The sequence below is a fragment of the Lepidochelys kempii genome, chromosome 10, assembly GCF_965140265.1.
Source record: "Lepidochelys kempii isolate rLepKem1 chromosome 10, rLepKem1.hap2, whole genome shotgun sequence".
Classification (NCBI taxonomy): domain Eukaryota; kingdom Metazoa; phylum Chordata; order Testudines; family Cheloniidae; genus Lepidochelys; species Lepidochelys kempii.
The window spans coordinates 50,351,328-50,371,537 of record NC_133265.1 but is presented as its reverse complement, the minus strand read 5'-3'; the positions used below and the strand labels follow the sequence as shown (position 1 = coordinate 50,371,537).

Sequence of the window (20,210 nt, the reverse complement as noted above, 5' to 3'; positions counted from 1 at the left end):
AGGATCACGGATTGACAAATGTAGCTCTCATTGCATTAAGGGGAGGTGCAGATAGTCTGAGTTAAGAAATTTCCAGTGCCTGTTCTTTTCATAGACTGTTGTTCATAGTTCTGTTTGGACACGGTTTGTAACGTCAGCCTTAACAAGTTTCCAAGTCTTAGGCCCCAGGCTTCCCAAAACTTACTTACATTTAAGTACATGTGTAAGTCTTTGTAGGATTGGGGCCTTAATTGTTCCAGATGTTAGTAACAATGCTTAGCACAACTTCACATCCATTAACTAATTCATCCTTCAAATGCCTTTGTGAGTTAAGTAGGTAAATAATATTATTGCCATGTAGCAAATCGCCAAAGACTCACCAGCACAGCGCCTCCTGCTGGTCATCTTGGGAATTAGCTCAACTCCAGCTCCAGTTGCTGGCTGGTGTCTCGCCTACCTCAGGCCCCATGTCCCTCCCAGACCCCAGTGCCCCTTTACCTCAGGGTTCTGCCCCCAGCAGTATCCCCTTACTCTGGGTTTCCCTTCCCAGGGGAGCCCCCAACCCTCTAAACCCACCTTGCCTCAGTGGCTACTGCCAGTTGTCATCTAGCCCCCACTCACTGGGGCAGACTGCAGTCTGTCATGGCCACTCATCCTTGGCAAGGGGTTAGGACCAGCTGCCTCTGCCTATTCCCAGGCTGCACCTCTGTAGCCCCAGTACCTTTGTAAGTCTTCACCAAGGCCTGCAGCCTGGGGGTTTACCAGGCCAGAGCTCCCTTTTCCCCAGCACTGCACTGCACTGCTTCCAGTACCTTTTTCTCCCAGGCAGCTAGGTCCTTCCCACTCCAGGGCTAGAGTGAGACTTCCCTCAGCTCCTGGCTCACAGCCCCTTTATAGAGCCAGCTGTGGCCTGATTGGGCAGGCCACACCTGCGGTCAGCTGCTCCCTCAGCTGCTTTCACTCCTTTTCCCAGCCGCAGCCCTCTGCAGAGCTGCTTTTAACCCCTGTTTTGCGAGGGTGGGGCAGGCGCCCCACTATACACCATTTCAGAGATAAGAGAGAAGTGATAATTGACTAAGACCATGCAGTGATAGAGCGAGGACTTGAACCTACAATTTCCTGAATCCCATTCCAGTGTCTAATTTTATAGCCCACGCTATTTGGTTGCCACTCTTTCCTAAAGGGACAATGTCAGGTTAAAATCATCCATTTTTAACAAGTGCATTTCCGTATCCATGTTACGGGTAATTCCTTCAACTATGAAAACTTAAAAAGTATTGGGCCTTATTCTCTCTCACTGTCTTAACATGGGTGAGGCCCCTTTTCCCTGACAGAATGGTATAAAAGGGTCTTAGAGTAAATGAGAATTAGTCCCATTATAGCTAATTTTTCACAGTTTGTGCATGTGTTTTCCTTCCTTCATTTTTCTAACATTGGACAACAAGAATAAGCCAGTCCCTTTTTCTTTGAGTGTGTGACATTTCACTTTTAGGTTCTCATACACTAGCACAAGGCTAAAGGCTTTAGTTTGAGACACTGCAGGATAATGATTTTATTTTCCTTTTTGTTTTTCAATTAAAATCTCTCTTCACTGGAATCGGAAGAATGAATTTTAGTTCAGGGAAATGTTTCTCTTGATCTGAGGTTTGGTGAAAGCTTTATTTTCACAAAAGCTAAATTTTGGGATGCATTTGGCTAGATGGTGCCCAGGAGAAACCATTTCAGAAGGAAGCCTGTCATCCTTACTCAGGGAAATCTCTCATTCACTGGGAGTTTTAGTTGTGCAGAAAACACAGGGTCAGTTGTCAAGAGAGAGGATAGGCTCATTTCTGGCACTCAGCCCAAGCCAGGCTGAAGCAAGAGACAGGAAGGGCACCACTCAAGCACTGGGCACAAGACAAAGGAAGACATACAGTCTAGAGGGATGGCAAAGTATCAGAAAACTAGAGCAAAGTCCTACAAATGCTTTCTTGCATATATGGTTAAATACTGTCAAAACCTAGCATCCATAGTCTGAGCTGTAATGATTAGTGCACCCATACATCAAACAAAAAGAAATGTTGCATTACTTGATGGAGTAAATCAATGGAAACAGAATAGGGTCTCTCCTAGCTTCGAGGTGGCATCAGCTACAGAAAAAATATATACTAAAGAAAAATGACAGCATACTAATCTCCTTTGTTTTCATATCTTGCATTCCTGCCAAACAAATGTCTGAGCTATATATTATGAGGTAAATGCACTAATTTGCCTCAACATAAGACATTGACACAAGAACTGCATCCTCCCTTCATAAATTGACACTTTCATAAGCGAGTGGAGAATAAGCTGTCAGCATTATAATAGTCAAATTGACACTGTATGTAGTGTGTGGTTGAGAGAACATATCTTAATGTTCTTTAACATCTAAAATTCTGCCCGGCTTCCGAACACCAGCTTTTACACCATTATTAACATTTTTAGCTTTCTAAATGCAGACCTCTTCTCCTTGGAGCTTGCTGGCTTGAAAGTTTGTGTTCATATTTTTGAGCTAACTATGTGGATTTTGCACAGGAAAATTCCAATAAAAAGAGGTTCCCCTATGATGGTAACATCTGGAAAAGACACATGCAAAGAAGAAAAGGCATTATTTTTAAGTTTCAAAGCATCGTATATATAGTGAGAGATTAAAAATATGGGGCAGATCCATAGCCAGAATAAATTCCCATAGGTCCAATGGATCTACAACAGTTTACACCAGCTGAGGATTTGCCCCATAGATGCGTGTATGTGTGTAAGGGTCAGTTCTGAGCTGCTTATTCAGGCAAAATGCTCAGTGACTTCAGTGAGAGTTTTGCATGAGTTAGGAACTCAGGTTTAGTCTAAAGAATCTGGACAAGAGAGAAGCAATCGGACTAAAAAATGAGTACTCTTCCTGAAGTTTATATTTTGAGAGCAAGCTAGTGATTCACATTGAGTTACAAATTATCATAGATGGGTCTGGTAGCACTGTCTGTAGTTAAGGCTACCTGACACTATCCATTGTAAGATCCTGTTTTCAGTTCTTATAATTTTGCCAAACATTAACCATGGTGACCGAAATTTTTCATTTCTGCTGTCTGCCTCTGGCTGAATTTTTCTGGAAAATTTCACCCAAAATGGTTCAGCTGTTTCTGAAAAAACGGTTAGGGAAAATATGTTGTTTTGCTCATGTTAAAAAAAAAAAATTCTGGCAACCTTTTCTTGAGTGTCCCTCTAATGCCCCTTGGCTTTGGAGCAAAATTTTCACATTTGGCAGGATGGTGGCCTGTGTGTCAGGGATGTGCTTTTTTTTCTGTGAAAATCTGCCCAAATCTGACCAAGTTTTAAGCCTTTGAAAAATCACATTTTACACATTATCCATAAAGACTTGCTGGGGCTCCATGAAGATTCCATCCATGCTGAGTACTCTCCAGGCCAGGTCTGAGCAGGACTTGCCCTGGAATTGTAGCTCTGGGCTGCGGCAGGCTGAGTCCAGGCACCGGAACTGGAGCACAGAGACTGTCTCTCCTGTGGTCTCAATGCACCCTGTGCTAGGTCCAGGCAATGTGGAGGAGAAAGCTGCCTGATTCAAATGCTGAGGGGACAAGAGAGAAACCTGAGGAGGGGAGCAAGGAGAGTAAATTGAGACCAGGGGCTTGGGGATGAGGGGAGACTAAGGCTGGAGGTGGCAGGAAAGTGGGGAACTGGAAGTTGAGCTGGAGAGACTAGGACCAGCTGAGCAAGAAGACTAAGACTGAAAGTCAAAAGAGAAAGGAGACTGGGATGGCAAACCTCTGGGATGAGAGGAAGGAGGTGGGGGAAGCAGAGAGAGACAATGATTTTATAGATATGACATGTTCTGTTTTAAAGAGAGTAAAATGGACAGATCACATTATACCACTTTGCACATAACATCATAAGTTATGTGTACAATTTATCTTTTGTAAATGTGTTATAGAATAGATCATAGAGCAGATGTAACAGTGAAGTCTTCTTTAAAAAAATTAACAAACAGAAACTATATGTATCCAAATACTGACTTGCTCTTTTAATTGCATTTATTTTTATGGGGGGAGCTTAAAGGGGGGAAGGGAGATTGGCAGATGATCAGATATCACATCTATAAAATACATATCCATTCTGGAATGACAGATGAGGCATATATTTGCAAACATAAAAAACTCTTTCCAGATGTTGAATTTTGGCTGGTCATACATTTGAAAGTCAGAATATGTTTTATGAATTAAAGTACCATGCACTACTATTTCAACGTTTTCAGTGTCCCCCTGAAATTGTTTGAATTTGTGGTATTTTATTCAGTACCCACATGTTAGAAAAGCTACTATTAAAAAGAGAAGGCAGTCAAGGTAGAAAGTATTAAAAATACTGACATGACATAACTGCATTATTTCACAAAACTTCACAAATATTAGAACTCACAATAATAAGTATTTATAAAATGGACTGGGTTAAACTATGCACATTGTAATTTTGTACTAAAGATTATAACAAGCACACAAAGTTACAGGTGAAACAGTTTTATCAGACTACCTTAAAATAAAAAATGAATCCAAAGCTTTCATTAATGGGGCAGATTCCAAGCAAGAAAGGTGTAGCTGTAACTTTGGTGTCAACTGTGAGTGAATTTCCATCCCACTACCAGTTCTGGTTATAGATCCTCAGTTTATGAACTTTCTTGCATAACTTCTTGCTTAAGAATGCTTCAGCTTATGATCCAACCAAGACTGCAAATACAGTCCTATCACAAGAACTGCTTTTCTGTCAAACCATGCAGCATTGAGTTTTTCATCATTATTAAAACCATAACTATGGAAGCTAAGATATATTTTTTAATTTAGTAATTTATAAAACAGCTGCTAGTTTAATGGCATGGCTATTTAGCTGGTAAAATTACCTATCAGAGAAATCACTTATGTTATCCTTTTGCAATAACTTTAATTTATTTCTAAGTATCAGTCATTTTCCTAGTGAATGGCAGGAAGCCAAGGTCATCCTGTGTTTCATTCTGACCATAAATCGTTAGTTTGCAACTGTCTCCTGGTTTTTATTGTTACCAACAATGGCTAAACTAATGGAAATAAACATTGGATTGTATCCCAGTGGCAGATGAGTTTTAGGGCAAGGCATTCTGTACAGACAGCACTAATAGAATTGAGCAAAATTAATGCTAGTGCATTAGACAGGAGTTAGCTTCTGGCTAAAGTGTTCATTGATCTCTCCAAGGCTCTGTCAATCATACTCTGTTGCTGGACTGTTAAAGAGAAGTAGGATATGATTCACTGCTAATTCTGTCCCTTCTTGATTCTTAAGAGTGTTATACAGCAACAGACAGGATGGGTGGCACTGTTTATAAATCCAGTCAGATAATGGCAGATGTTCCCTAGAGTTCCATATTGGTCTCTGTCATTTTATCTGTTTATAAATAATTACCTAGTGCATTGCATTAAGTGAGGATATGCATTGTAATGCACTCTAATTCTTACTGTTTTGTTTACAGCCAAAGCATCACTAATTGTGTTTTAGCAGCATGTACAACTAATTTTGCAAAGGGCAAGTTAGTTTAATTCTTCCAACAATGTAGTAAAGAGCTTTACCTCCAAAATTTACAATCTAGTTATGACTCCCTTTGTTAAATCCTTCAGAATGATTGGATCGTTTCAAAAGCCAATCAGAATTTGAAGGCAATTTCTCTCAAATCGGTGTAACTACCAACCAAATCACAGGCTTAAAAAATATTAAGAATCTTGAGATGCTTAATGTTCTGGCTTAGAATTTGCTCAGCCAGTGATGTAATTGTTCAGTTACTATAGACTGAAATGGTAAGAAATACTATGCCCAGTATAACACCAGAAAAAGGGTTCATAACAGAAGAAAGGAGTTGCCTAATCCCACAGAAAATGGCTTCAAACCCCTTTTCCTCAATAATGAAAGCACTAACGCTTCAGTCATGCACAACACGTTTATTTTCCTCACTTCAGCACATATAAATATGAAACCCATCTTGACTATATCAATTCGTATTTTAAATAATAGTGTAGACATAACAAATTATCCACAGTGAGTGAGTGTAAGTTTGGCCAGTCTCCCTTTTACCTGTTTCAAAAGAGGCATATGACCCAAGTCCTGTGAAAATTCCAGAGGTACAGCTGAAAAAAGTGCTCCAAGTTTTGACTCTCAGACAGTGGGACAACAAGATAGATTCTACCAGGTCTAGAACGAATTGTAATCTACCTGGTATTTTCTGAAGCTGCTGGAAACCTGGTTCCTTTTAGATAAAAGTTTTTCTTAGATTGTAAGCTGTTTGGAGTGGGAACCATGTTTTCGAGTGTGGAATTTTTTTGTTTGTTTCCCCCCCAGCACTTTGGACAATAGGAGCCTGTTCTTGATTGCGGCCTTTGGATTCTACCACAATATACCTAGTTAAAACAATAAGCTGGTTTTACAATATACCTAGTTAAAACAAGCCCAAAAATTAAGACATTTTGGAAAGCTGTTGAAGACTCCATAAGGGAGATAACAGGGTGTCAACTGTTCGATAATTCTTTAGTATGTATATTAACTTGTCTTGAAAACTCTGTATCTTACAAAAGCCATAAAGAATTGATCACTCCTAGTTGTTGCTACAATTACTACAGCAAAGTGGTGGAAGAGGAGTGACTGCCCTCTAAATCTATTGGCTGGTATCAAAAAGTATGGGAAATTCTGATACTAGAATACTTATCCCGTCAAGGCAGAGGTTTAGAGGGGAGAAGCAAAAAAGATAATTACTTACAAATCTGATGGAAATTTTTGGAGTTTCCTGGAAGAGGGTCATCACCCACCATCATGTCTGGTAGTTTGAGAACTTTCTTTGAAAATGAAGGAAGGGAGAAACCCCTTTAATAGTCAGTTAAACTCAAAATTAAGATAATAAAATAAGGAAGATAGATAGGAACCATCTTACTACTAGTCATAACCTTTATTTTTATTGGCTTGTTTATACTAGATAAACCTATTTTAATAAATCCTATAGCAGTATTCCAGCATCTTAAATGTCTTATCTTAAGTATAAAATACAACAAAAAATTAAGTTATTTAATCTCTCTAGATCAGGGATCTGCAACCTTTGGCACGCAGCCCATCAGAGAAAGCTGCTGGCAGGCAGGGACGGTTTGTTTACCTGCAGCGTCCACAGGTTTGGCTGATCACAGCTCCCACTGGCAGCGGTTCGCCGTTTCAGGCGTATGGGGGCTGCGGAAAGCGGCGTGGGCCAAGGGATGTGCTGGCCGCTGCTTCCCGCAGTCCCCATTGGCCGCAGATGGCGAACCGCAGCCAGTGGGAGCTGTGATCAGCCGAACCTGCGGACACTGCAGGTAAACAAACTGTCCCGGCCTGCCAGCGGCTTTCCCTGACAGGCCGCGTGCCAAAGGTTGCCGATCCCTGCTCTAGATGAATAATTGGATGTAACTAATTTTAAAATGATCCTTTGGGTAGATCCCATTTGTGAGCTAAAATGATTAGAAGATGTCATGTCTCATTCTTTATTTTTCCCTAAATATTTTAATAAATATCCATTTGTTTTTCATAGCAGTATTAGTTTATAATAGCACTAAATGGTGATTTTCCCACTCTCTTCTTTTCAAACATGCTAACTTAAATTAATAGATTTTTTTGTTTTGTAAACATTTTTAACAGAATTTCATGTATCTTATTTATTGTTGTCAGTAATCATTTTAAGGGTTTGCATCTCAGTTGGCCAAACTGTATAGGTTACCTTACATAAATAATGGACAAAGTGGGAGTGTCATAAAGATCATTAATACAACACACTCACTCTTCTGCCCTGGTGGTAGAAAAGCTGTAGCAGACAAATGGTAGCATTTTATGCCCACTTTCCACTGATGTAAATGACTGCACAAGTTTCGTGACAGTGATGAATGGGAAGTTAGATGCTGACAGTTCCAAATGGAGGGGGGAGAGCCTACCGCAACTCTTTATAGCTGGGTGGGTTTCAGTACAGTGTGAGAGTCATCAGTATTTCGGCTATTAACTTCTACGTTTCTGTGTCCTGCTGCTCAACACACATGCATTCCACTGAAGTAAATAGAACTATGCTGATTCACACTAGCTAAGCATCTGGTCATCTAAGTGAATTCCTTTAACAGTAACTCTGATCCTCCATGTTGGTCTTTAGCCAAGCTGAACCAGCATAAAGATAAGGGTGAAAACAGGACAAACAACCGGATCATATTTGCAAAGAGGAATAAAAAGGGATTCACATGTTGTTGGGGAAGTGTATAAGGCCCATATATGCTTCTCATGCCTCAAAAACAGGGGAGGGAAACTTTCCACACTACCAGAGACATCAAGTACAGATTTCTGAGGCAGATAAAACTAGATGCTTTGTAGAAATACTGGTTTCAGAGTAACAGCCGTGTTAGTCTGTATTCGCAAAAAGAAAAGGAGTACTTGTGGCACCTTAGAGACGAACCAATTTATTTGAGCATAAACTTTCGTGAGCTACAGCTCACTTCATCAGATGTAGCTGTAGCTCACGAAAGCTTATGCTCAAATAAATTGGTTCGTCTCTAAGGTGCCACAAGTACTCCTTTTCTTTTTGTAGAAATACTGTACATAGGTGCACACTTTAGCAGGGCTGGCAATTTGGTGTGTGGTTTTGTCCTTTGGCCATAAGATGGCAGTAAAGCTACTTCTGTTGTTTTACTTTCTCGGCAATATTGCACTGTTCACCTGGATTACTGTTCTTCACTATCTCTGTCACTCCAGTTTCACTCACAGTCAAAATATTTATCTTCAGCCAAGCTATGAATTTTTCCAATTTAGGTCATAAATATTTGCTTTGAGGAAGTGGAATTGTCTAGAGATTAGAGTACAGAAGTGGGAGTCTGGAGATCCAGTTTCTATTTACATTTCTGCCACAGATTTGTTGTGTGACCTTGGGTCAGTTGCCATGCCTTGGTTTCCCCATGTTGTTTACTTATTGTAAATAGTTTAATCTGTTTGCTTTCTGAAACAGCTGAAATTAAAGTTGGCTTTTGTTTTCCAGTCAGTCATGAACAAGATTAAAAGAAAAAGAACAGCATCTTTACTAAATTAAAGCTTTTTGTTGCAATTATTATTAGTGCTGGTGCTTTGGTTTCTGATGCTCAATATTATTAATAAAGGGAGAGATTATCAAAGGCACTAAGGACTCCCACTGAAAGTGAACAGGAGTTAGGCACCTAGCTGTTCTTCATGCCAGTGTAAATCTTCCCCATAATCTGTTTCTTACCTATGATTTGTGTGGTTATTTTAAAGATGAAATTTTGTGAGATTTTATTGCACTATTTTAGTTCATGTTCTTGTAAAGATTCAGTATTGAAAGTTGAAACTCTGTTAGCCACCTGCTCATGGTAGTGTCTAAGCTGGAAAACAGAGAGATCTGTACAGGCAATGGATAGGTCAGGGGATTGGTAATGAAATGTAAAAACTTTCACCTACAAATTATTGGTTCATATCTGGCCCAAACTGGCATTTATGAAAAGTCATTATCACCATCTGGCTTTTGAAGTAGGAAGCTATTGTGAAAGGAGTTGAGGGTCCCAGTCCTGTCCTTTCTTCGGTCATGTCTACACTTACAAGCTTACAGTGTACCAAAGCAGCTGTGCCACTGTAAGATTGCTCATGTAGCTGCTGTATGCCAATGGAAGAGAGCTCTCCCATTGACATCACAAAACCAGCTTAACGAGCAGCGATAGCTATGTTGGTGGGAGAATATCTCCCGCCAGCATAGCACTATGCACACACGCGTTTATGCCAGCAAAACTGTCACTCAAGGGTGTGTTTTTTCACACCCCTGAGTGACAAAAGTTTTGCTGACGTAAGTGCTAATGTAGACATGGCGTTAGTTAATAGGTAGCCACAAAACCTCTACTGTCAATATGCTTGTTGGAAGTTTTAGTGGAGAGCCCAAGGATTGACAGGGGATAGAGACTAAATGACTCCCTCACTCCTTACATGTGTGTCTTACAGGCCAAGTGCCATTCCCTGTACTGTGGGTAGAAGACTTCAGTCTCCAGGGCTGCCAGTCTGGTATCTTTTTTTCAGTACAGGGAAGCTGTTGTCCATTTCCCACTCCAGTAATACATGAATCTCAACCTGGAAGAGCCCACTTCTCTCTATAGCTGACCACTAATCCAGTGTTCGTACTAAATCAATGGAGACCATTGCTTTGATAGCCTGACAGTCTTGCTGAATCATGGCTTTTTAACAGTCCTGCCTTACATGGAATGAACTAGGACCACCACATGTATAATCTGACAGCAAGACGGATTTGAGTCAGCATCTCAGAGACGAAAGCCAGAACCATATTCAGTCAGCTAACATGCCATTACACACAAGTTTTTAAGAGCTAAGTTGCTAATTTCCCTTCAGTTATGAAAGTGTAGTGACAGGTGCATTGCAGTGTGCACGCTGTTTGGCCATGCAAAGTCTTTTCAGATCTTTCAGTTAAGAGGCACAATGCTGGAAATTTGAAATGCATTAACCTATCACTTCACTAATTTTCTTTTCCCTCTCACTGTGTGTAATTAGAATTGTATTGGTCACCACCGTACGTCTCCATCTTTTGAAAGAGTTGCAACCCAATGCATTCCTTCCTCAGAATTGTGGTGGTTTAGGTGTGAGGGTTGTAATGCAGAGGAAGGAGTGAAGAAATCCTCAGCCCTCAAATGAGGATTCAGAGGACCACTCCTGTCCCTGCCAGGAGGGAGATTTCTTGCATCACAGGAGGCATGTGTCTGTCAAACACAGGGAAATATACTGGCTCTGTCATTGAGATTGCTACAGTCTAGCTCTCTGCCTTTTGGTCATTGTCACTTTTATTGTACACAGTGCCGCCCAGCATAGGATGTAGCTCATTCAAAATAATAGCAATAATGGGTCAAATCCTGACCCCTTCCCTGCAGTTCTAGAGGGCCTTGCCTGTAGCAGAACTGCTGTGGTTCAGTTGTTTGAGGGAGGAGGTCCTTGGGTGCAGTGGGGAGAATCCCCTCCATGGAATTCATTAGTGCAAAGTCCAGATATTAGAGCTGTGTGTCAATAACAGGAATCACCCTGAATGATGGTTGAAATGATTATACAGTGAAACCTGTATTGGAGGTCACACTTATTAGGGAATTTCTTCTCTTAAGAAACTGCCCCAAAGTGTATCTCCAAACCTAATTAATACAATTTCCCTCCACCTTTCTTAGAAGACCATCAACATCCAAGCAACCAAGCAACAGCTTGGGTGCTCATCTAAACTCCACATTTCTGGGGAATAATGATTTCCAGGTAGGGTTTACTTGTGTCACATCATTTTATGTTGTTTTTCCCCTAGTTTGAAATTAGGCAGTTGAGAGCCCACCTAGCTCAGCAAGATCTGGACCTAGCTGCTGAGAGGGAGGCTGCACTGCAAGTACCCCACGTGCTGAGCAAACAGAGCAGCAATAGATATAAGGTAGTGGCAACTGGAGACTCAGATGATGAGGCCACTGAGAATATCACCGAGTTACGACCACCACGAGGTGAGTGCTATGTATAGTACTAATTGCTTCTGCTGTTACCTTACATGGAATTGTTGAATTCACTGATTATTCTCATTTTACAAGTGAATTGATTACATTCCCTGGAGACTGCACTTCCCCATTTGCAAGGAAGCCAGGTCTGCTTCAAAGTGGCAGATGTTCTATTTGTGAACAAATTCCAGCCAGAGCCAATAAACTGACCCTGGAAGAAAATGACTATGATGCTCTCCTTCATGGTTTTGATGCTTATACCCAACAAGCACTAAAGTGCAGCAGCCAAGTCAGAATTGGCAAAAAATTATTCGCTCAGTGATAAAAGCTTGGAAATCAGGAGGAACATTGGAAAACATTATCAGCCTTGGGACCACCCACATTTCTGTGATTTGAAGCAGGCACAGGGCAATTTTGAATTGATGTCACATCTCACATCTGCTTGTCTGTCTGTGGAGCAACCTGGTCTCAAAATATTTTTATTAATAGTCAAATAGTAATATTTACAGTGAAACACTCTTTATAGGGATTTTTATAGTAACAAATTAAATATGTTGGGCCACATTTGTCCCTGATGTCGTCAGCACCATTACATTAGGGATTTATTTGACCTATTGTGCTAACGAGCCCAGTTTTTAAACATGGTCACCTAGGATGAAGACCCTATTTCTCCAAATCACCATACATATATAAACATACACACATCCCTAATATGAATGTGTCTGATTTTAGTACCCAAATGCGGAATTATGCACCCTCGCTTTGGTACCTAATTTTAAACATAGGGATCCATAGAAACCCTGCATCTTCTGTCGTATTCTGGGAGCTGTATAATATACTGTGAACATTAACACTGGGTTAGCAAACAGTAAAAACAAAGACGTATTCAGTGTGGGGAAGTGGTGAATAGCTACACACCTGAACTAAATTAGGAGATCTATCTAGTCTTCACTGTTGTACAGGCTGTAGATGTTACCTTTTTCCTGGTGTGAGCATGAATCTGTGAGACTAGCACTCTGACCTATTCACATTAGTATGTCCCATAACCGTGCACTGTATATTGCTAATGAAGGAGGGGAATGCCATGTGTCAGCTTGTTGAAATGGAATAAGCAATATGTTCCCCAAAAGTGTAGGTGCCTTTTCATGACATGAGCTGTGAATGTACAATTCACAATGCACAGTTCTTGTTATGGAAACAGGATCTTGTTCACATGGCACCCTCACCATACATTCAAAGGCATAGAACGTGGCATTGTGATTGTTGGACGTGCATCAGGTGTTAAAGGTACCTCTAGCTCTTTTATCCCATTGTGTGTTACAACATGGCCCTGGTTATAAAAAGAGTTCTGTACCAATTTTTGGAAGTCAGTATATTGCTAAAGAGTATTGGTATTTATGAAGCAAGAGTATGAATATAAAGAGATAAATATATGTAATTGACTTCTTCACTAAGAGAACATTTATTGGGGTTCATATACTGCAGCAGCGGCTCATACGATGCATGACATGACTAAACCTACTGCTGTTACTATCATGTCACCTCAATGCTTGTTTTGTGACTGTCTTGCTGACAAGGCAGTGAGGCACTTTAATCTTTGGGACACACCAGTTGCCATGCTTATCCAGCGTGTTGCACATTACCCAGTAGGGATGAGCAAGTGACCAGACACTTAAAGTGAAGCTCACTTTGTGTTTATAGTCTCTTCATAGTCAAAATGTAGCTCAAAAAGCTATAGATGACTTGGGTGCAATGCTGTGCTTGGATGAAAGCAGCTATGAAAACTGAGGATGCAAGAACTGAAGCAATATATGCTGTGGGCAAAGTTCTGTTTTTCTTTTACATGTCTAAGCTGCAAAGCTATGGGGTATGAGTACCGTTGGTACAGTGGGCCTGTGACTTATTCTGTTGGCTTAGAGGAAGACAGGTCAAGGGAACTGTGGAGTACTAGCAGATATATTAGCCGGGGTCCCCTTCTAGCATTCCAGGGACTGGAATCTTACCTAGCTGGTACTTATCTGTACAATATAGGGCAGGGTTTTACTCTGCATCTGGACCTAATAGAAGCATCTGTTCCATAACATTTCTACCACATGAGTATATAACCCACATAATGATGTTAAAGCTGATGAAAGAAATTAACTAAATTTCAAAAGATTTGGGATAATAGAATCATAGAATCATAAATTGTAGGACTGGAAAAGACCTCAAGAGGTCTTCCAGTCCAGTCCCCTGCACTCAAGGCAGAACTAACTATTATCTAGACCATCCCTGACAGGTGTTTGTCTAACCTACTCTTAAAAATGTCCAATGACAGAGATTCCACAACCTCCGTAGGTTTATTCAAATTTATTCCAGTGCTTAACTACCCTGACAGGAAGTTTTTCCTACTGTCCAACCTAAACCACCCTTGCTGCAATTTAAGCCCATTGCTTGTCCTATTCTGAGAGGTTATAGAGGACAATTTTTCTCTCTCCTCCATGTAACAACCTTTTATGTACTTGAAAACTGTTATCATGTCCCCTTTCAGTCTTCTCTTCTCCAGACTATACAAACCCAATTTTTCAATCTTCCCTCATAGTCATGTTTTCTAGACCTTTAATCATTTTTTGTTGCTCTTCTCTGGACTTTCTCCAATTCGTCCACATCTTTCCTGAAATGTGGCACCCAGAACTGGACACAATACTCCATTTAAAGCCTAATCAGCTCAGAGTATAGTAGAATAATTATTTCTCATGTCTCACTTATAACACCCATGCTAATACATCCCAGAATGATGTTTCCTTTTTTTGCAACAGTGTTACACTGTTGACTCATATTTAGCCTGTGGTCCAGTATGACCCCCAGATCCCTTTCCGCAGTACTGCTTCCTGGGCAGTCATTTCCCATTTTGTACGTGTGCAACTGATTGTTCCTTCCTAAAGGGAGTACTTTGCATTTGTCCTTATTGAATTTCATCCTATTTACTTCAGATTATTTCTCCAGTTTGTCCAGATCATTTTGAATTTTAATCCTATCCTCCAAAGCACAACCCCTTCCAGCTTGGTATCGGCCGCAAACTTTATATGTGTACTTTCTATGCCATTATCTAAATCATTGATGAAGATATTGAACAGAACTGGACTCAGAACTGATCCCTGCGGGACCTCACTTGATGTGCCTTCCAGCTTGACTGTTAACCACTAATAACTACTCTCTGGGAATGGTTCCAACCAGTTATGCACCCACCTTATAGTGGCTCCATCTAGATTGCATTTTCCTAGTTTATTTATGACAAGGTCATGTGAGACAGTATCAAAAACCTTACTAAAGTCAACATATACCACATCTACTGCTTCCCCCCTATCCACAAGGCTTATCACCCTATGAAAGAAAGCTATTGGGTTGAGTTGACATGATTTGTTCTTGAGAAATTCATGCTGACTGTTACTTATCATCTTATTATCTTCTATGTGTTTAATTTCTTAATTATTTGCTCCATTATCTTTCTGGGTACTGAAGTTAAGCTGACTGGTCTGTAATTCCCCAGCTTGTCCTTATTCCCCTTTTCATAGATTGGCACTATATTTGCCCTTTTCCAGTCCTCTGGAATCTCTCCCATCTTCCATGACTTTTTAAAGATAATCGCTAGTGGCTCAGATATCTCTGTCAGCTCCTTGAGTATTCTGGGATGTATTTCTTCAGGCTCTGGTGACTTGAAGTCATCTAACTTGTCTAAGTAATTTTTAACTTGTTCTTTCCCTATTTTAGCCTCTGATCCTACCTCATTTTCACTGGCATTCATTAAGTTAGAAGTCCAATCGCTACTAAACATTTTAGTGAAAACTGAAACAAAAATGTCGTTTAGCATTTCTGCCATTTCCACATTTTCTGTAATTGTTTTCCTCCCTCATTGAGTAATGGGCCTACCCTGTCCTTGGTCTTCCTCTTGCTTCTAATGTATTTGTAGAATGTTTTCTTTTTACCCTTTATATCTCTAGCTAGTTTAATCTCATTTTGTGCATTGGCCTTTCTAATTTTGTCCCGACATACTTGTGTTGTTTGTTTATATTCGTCCTTTGTAATTTGACCTAGTTTCCACTTTTTGTGGGACTCTTTTTTTTGAGTTTCAGATCATTGAAGATCTCCTGGGTTAAGCCAGGGTAGTCTCTTGCCATACTTCCTAGCTTTCCTACACAGTAAGATAGTTTGCTCTTGTGCCCTTAATAATGTTTTTTTGAAAAACTGCCAACTGTTTTTCCCCTTAGACTTGCTTCCCATGGAATCTTTCCTACCAACTCCCAAGTTTGCTAAAGTCTGCCTTCTTGAAATCTATTAACTTTATTGTGACTATATGGACATCAATTGCTTAGATCAGTTCCAATCTCTTTTTTTCTTCTTCCATGTGCTTTTTAGACCCCCTCTGGCATTTTGCCTGATAATTTTTGTGGGATGGTCACTAACTCTAGAAAGGAGAATTGCAATATTAATCCATTTCAATTAGAACCCTTCTTTCAGTCAAATTACACAGAATTCAGTATGCATAGGGTTTAGGCCCAAAAGAGCTCCCAAAATTTGTCAAATAATTCTCTGTTCTTTGCTAAATATTGAATTAGTAACCATGAAACGAGTTAAATATTTTGGCATTTTTGTTTTTGTTCTTTCTTTTTACTAATTTGCAATTATGATCACTCACAATTTACCCATATGTCACCCACGCACATCAGTGAGTGGGGAAATTGATGGGGACAGTGGTGAAAGGGGCACAGTCCCAGTGGCAAGGGAGGGAGGCATTCACCAGGGGACAATAGGTAGCTCCTTCCCCTGGGAGTCTCTGGCATCCATTGGCCAGCGGAGGGGAGAGGGGTGCTGATTGACCAGCATTCCCCAGCTTCCAGGATTTAACCCGGCACAGGGACCATGTGGAGCTTCTTTCAGCTCTGTTCCAGCAGCCCATCCTATCTACCAGAACTAGGAATGGGAACCCAGCTTGACAGACGCTGTGGGTCTAGCTGATTGCCTGTTTAGGGGGTCAGAAAGGAATTTTTTCTCCCATGGGCCAGTTGTGGAGGACCATGGAGTTTTTTGCCTTCCTCACAGCACCTTTGAGCCATAGTGGGTTAAGTATGAATGTGCATAGTACCTAACTGTTGGTGTTTATACGTCGCAACTTGCGGCCATTTTCCAGTACGGTTAAAAGAATAAAATAAAATACTTCCCAGAGGTAGGAGAGCTGGGATTTTGGTGATGGGCCTTGGGCTCATATGATAGGGACAGACCTTGTAGCCCTCGTGGGCTGAGGTTCCCACCCTACTGCACCCGCTGTCCCCCTCACGAGTGGAAGGGTGCTGGAGTCAGAGAATGCTGAGTCATTGAGGTAGGCTGAGGAGAGCCTACCCCACATTATGGGTTATATGGTAAGGAGTCCTATAACCCCTGCAGTGGAACCAATTAAATACCTGATATAAGAGAGTATGGGTGATGGGCGGGTAGCACCCCACCCTTATGTTAAAGTTTAATAAAAAGTTGTGGCCTGCCACTTAATTCCATGCCTGGATCGGTCCTCATTTTGCTGCTGTGTCTACATCAAAAATTATTTGAGCTTTCAAATTGTATTTAGAAAAAGCAGAAAGTGGATTGTTTGTATGCTGCCCCATAAATGCATTTCCTCCTTTTTGTCAGATTTCAGAGGTTTCCCCAGGAGGATACTTTATAATTTATGCATATGTTCCTTGAGGGTTACATTTGGAACTGAAGAAAGTTTTACATGGTATAAACACAATTGCTGAAATTATAGTGAATTCAAATAGGTTGCAATAGGTCTTATAGATATTAATGCTTGTTACTGAAACCTTGAAAACATACATTTAGCAAATAATAAAAATGATTGCTCCGTTACATTTCCTATTCCTGAATATCATACTGTTGTGTTAGAATTAAGAGGTCTTGTTGGAAATCTACAATTAATCTCTGATTTCAAGGGAATCAACTGAAAATGTAAAGGAAAGATTTTCATTATGAATCTTATATTGTGTACAAAAGACTCTATGTTAAAATAACATTTCAAGTCTTTGACTTTGTAACCTAAAGTTGGAAACACCATTTCTGAGGTTGCCTGGTGCACTGAATGAAGCAGGGGCCATATGGAAAAATAGTTTGTGATTATGTAATTAAAAACTGTGTCATAAGCATACGCACAAGGGGGCCATATTAAGGTTGCACGCACAAAGGTAAATCTGACATTTACTACTTTTCAAGTGCTAAACTTTGCAAGCTTAAATAACATTATTTTAATGACGTTTTTGTAGATTTAATTTTCTCCATTATTTTTTAAAAGGAAAGAGGTTAAACCAAATCCTGTTATGCACAAATGTAACAACTCTCCTCCAATCATGCATCATCAATGATTTGAATCCTGCATCATCAATGATTTGATGAATCATGCATCATCAATGATTTGAATCCTGAACCGTCAATGTTTCTGCACAAATTACTATATTAACTGGCAGCTGGAGAAGGCTGGGTCGGCCACTGGGACTATGTGCCCATCCAGGTGTGTCTGTAGAGAACCCAGCCCATTCCTGCTCCCCTTCCCACCAACTGCTCCCGTGTCTCCCAGGCAGTCCCAGTATAATCTTGCTGCTACTGTTGTTGCTGTGTCAGTTATTGTTTTGGCGTGCTGCCAGAAATTTCCTAAGCAGTGCAATAGCAGTTTCTAAAGAATAGATCTCAGTGAAATCTGAATGTAATTTCTTGGGACAAAGAAAGGGCATTTCAGTAGCCCAAAGTGCGACAGCAGCTGGGGCATTCTATCTATCTAGCATGGGCAGGGAAATCCGGTTAGTCCCAGATCCCTTGTTTTTCCCACACATACCAGTAAGCCTGTTTACATACTAGGGCAGATAATGCACTCGCACATACTCTGCATTCTTGCCCCATTTCACACCCCAAAACTGCACTAATTCTGCTGAATGCAGGGCCTTCCACAGCCCTTACTTTGTCCAGCAGCAAGCCCACAGTGTGTTTCTATACATGATTGTGCTACTTTGGCCGAAAGATTGTATTTGCAAACTCCCCTGTGAGTCAACCAGTCTTAGGAATCATTTTATCTACATCTTCTCCCAACTATGCCCCTCTTCATTAAATTCTCTATCTTGTCAGAACCACTTCTGACCAGAGTAGTACATTTGGGTGGTTCATATCATGGCATCTAGGACCTATGAAGAATACATGGGAATGCCTATAGCAGCTGAGGTAGGGAATGGCATGAATAGTACACAACTCTGACAAACCTATTTTTGTGGGCCTCTCAAGATCTTTCCAGGTTTGGAGGGCCCTGAATTCTGTCAAACCAATGGGCTTTAGCTGGCTAAAGAACTTAGTGTATGGGAAAATTGGGTATTCCTGCCAAAGCAAATCTTATTTCCCTTGTTCATAAGGAACAATGGAAACATTCAGTATCAACTACTTTACCATGCGGCGTTACAGAATAAAAAAGCATTCAGACTTCTGCTTATTTCCCTGCATGTGAGTTTTATGGGACAGTGCATAAGTTAAAGCTCCTCGGGGGCAACTCTAGCTTGCACTGTGGTATTTACACTGGATTTTGTGGAACCATTTTCAGCAGCATTCAATAAAATAAGTCAGGTAACCCTGCATCACATGTTACACACAGCACCTCAGAGACACAGACTTCCTCAAAGACATACAGTGCATACATACACCAGGAGAATACCTTCTGCACTGACAACGCGGGTAACTTTCAGTGTACATTTTCAAACTGGTTTTGTTATTGCACAACTGTTTCTTGCCTTCCTTTGTTTCTAAAGTGAATTAATTCCTGGTGGCATTGAGGAGAGTGAAGTGCTCTGTCCATACCATACTATGAAAGTGTTCCAAAATGGCCCTGTCAATATGCTTCATGCTTGTCACCTCTGTGAGGTGACAGCCTTGTTCAGCCTCCATAATAATAATTCTTATGCTAAGTCTGTGAATATAAGGCCTATTGCTTAATTGGCATGTTTTAGTCTCTGCAAGGTAGGCCACCTCCGAGAATTCTATTATGGGTAGGAAAAGCTGTGTGGAAAGTGTACTAATGTTGGACAGATATCCAAGCCAGTTTGGCCAAGAGATGCGAGAAACATTTCCTCTTAAATGTGTCCTGAATGTAGACTTTATGTGCTGGAAAGATTTTTACTAGACAAATATGGAGGCTAAAAATTTGACCTTACCACCTAAACAATGACAATGGAGGGTGAATATCAACAGAAGAGTGCATACTAATAAGATGCGCACCAGCGTAAGGAGCTAGGAATTCCAGAGTTCAGCTCTGATATTGCCAGTCTCTGTGAATAACACATTTTCTCCTAATGTAAAATTTGGATAATAATACTTACCTATTTTACAGGAGTGTTGTGAGAATTAACAGGTTGGTCTGTAAAGAGTTGAGGAAGAAAACTGCTATATATAAATGCTAAGTGATGCTGGTAAGTCATTTTTAGAATTAAACATGGACATTCTTTGCGTAATAGTGAAAGAAATATTCTAGATGTTACCCTCTCTCCTCTCTTCCTCCCAGAAAAAGAGCAGTGATGCAATAGCAAAACTTATTCTCACTGTTCATCTCTAGATTATAAAGGAAGTTTTTCTTGTCAGGTTCTTGACTCACACAATATGTAACTGATCATGGTTAGA

At 40.5% G+C, this 20,210-nt stretch overlaps 1 protein-coding gene across 5 annotated transcripts in view; it reads left to right on the top strand.

Annotated features, from left to right (window-relative positions):
* TMEM266 (transmembrane protein 266) overlaps nucleotides 1-20,210 on the top strand; it is a 189,051-nt gene that overhangs the window by 149,550 nt on the left and 19,291 nt on the right. For all 5 annotated transcript variants that reach the window (XM_073303518.1, XM_073303517.1, XM_073303520.1 and 2 more), the window contains one exon: nucleotides 11,360-11,546. In XM_073303518.1, the coding sequence (XP_073159619.1) occupies nucleotides 11,360-11,546 (187 nt within the window). The remainder of the gene's footprint in view (nucleotides 1-11,359; nucleotides 11,547-20,210) is intronic.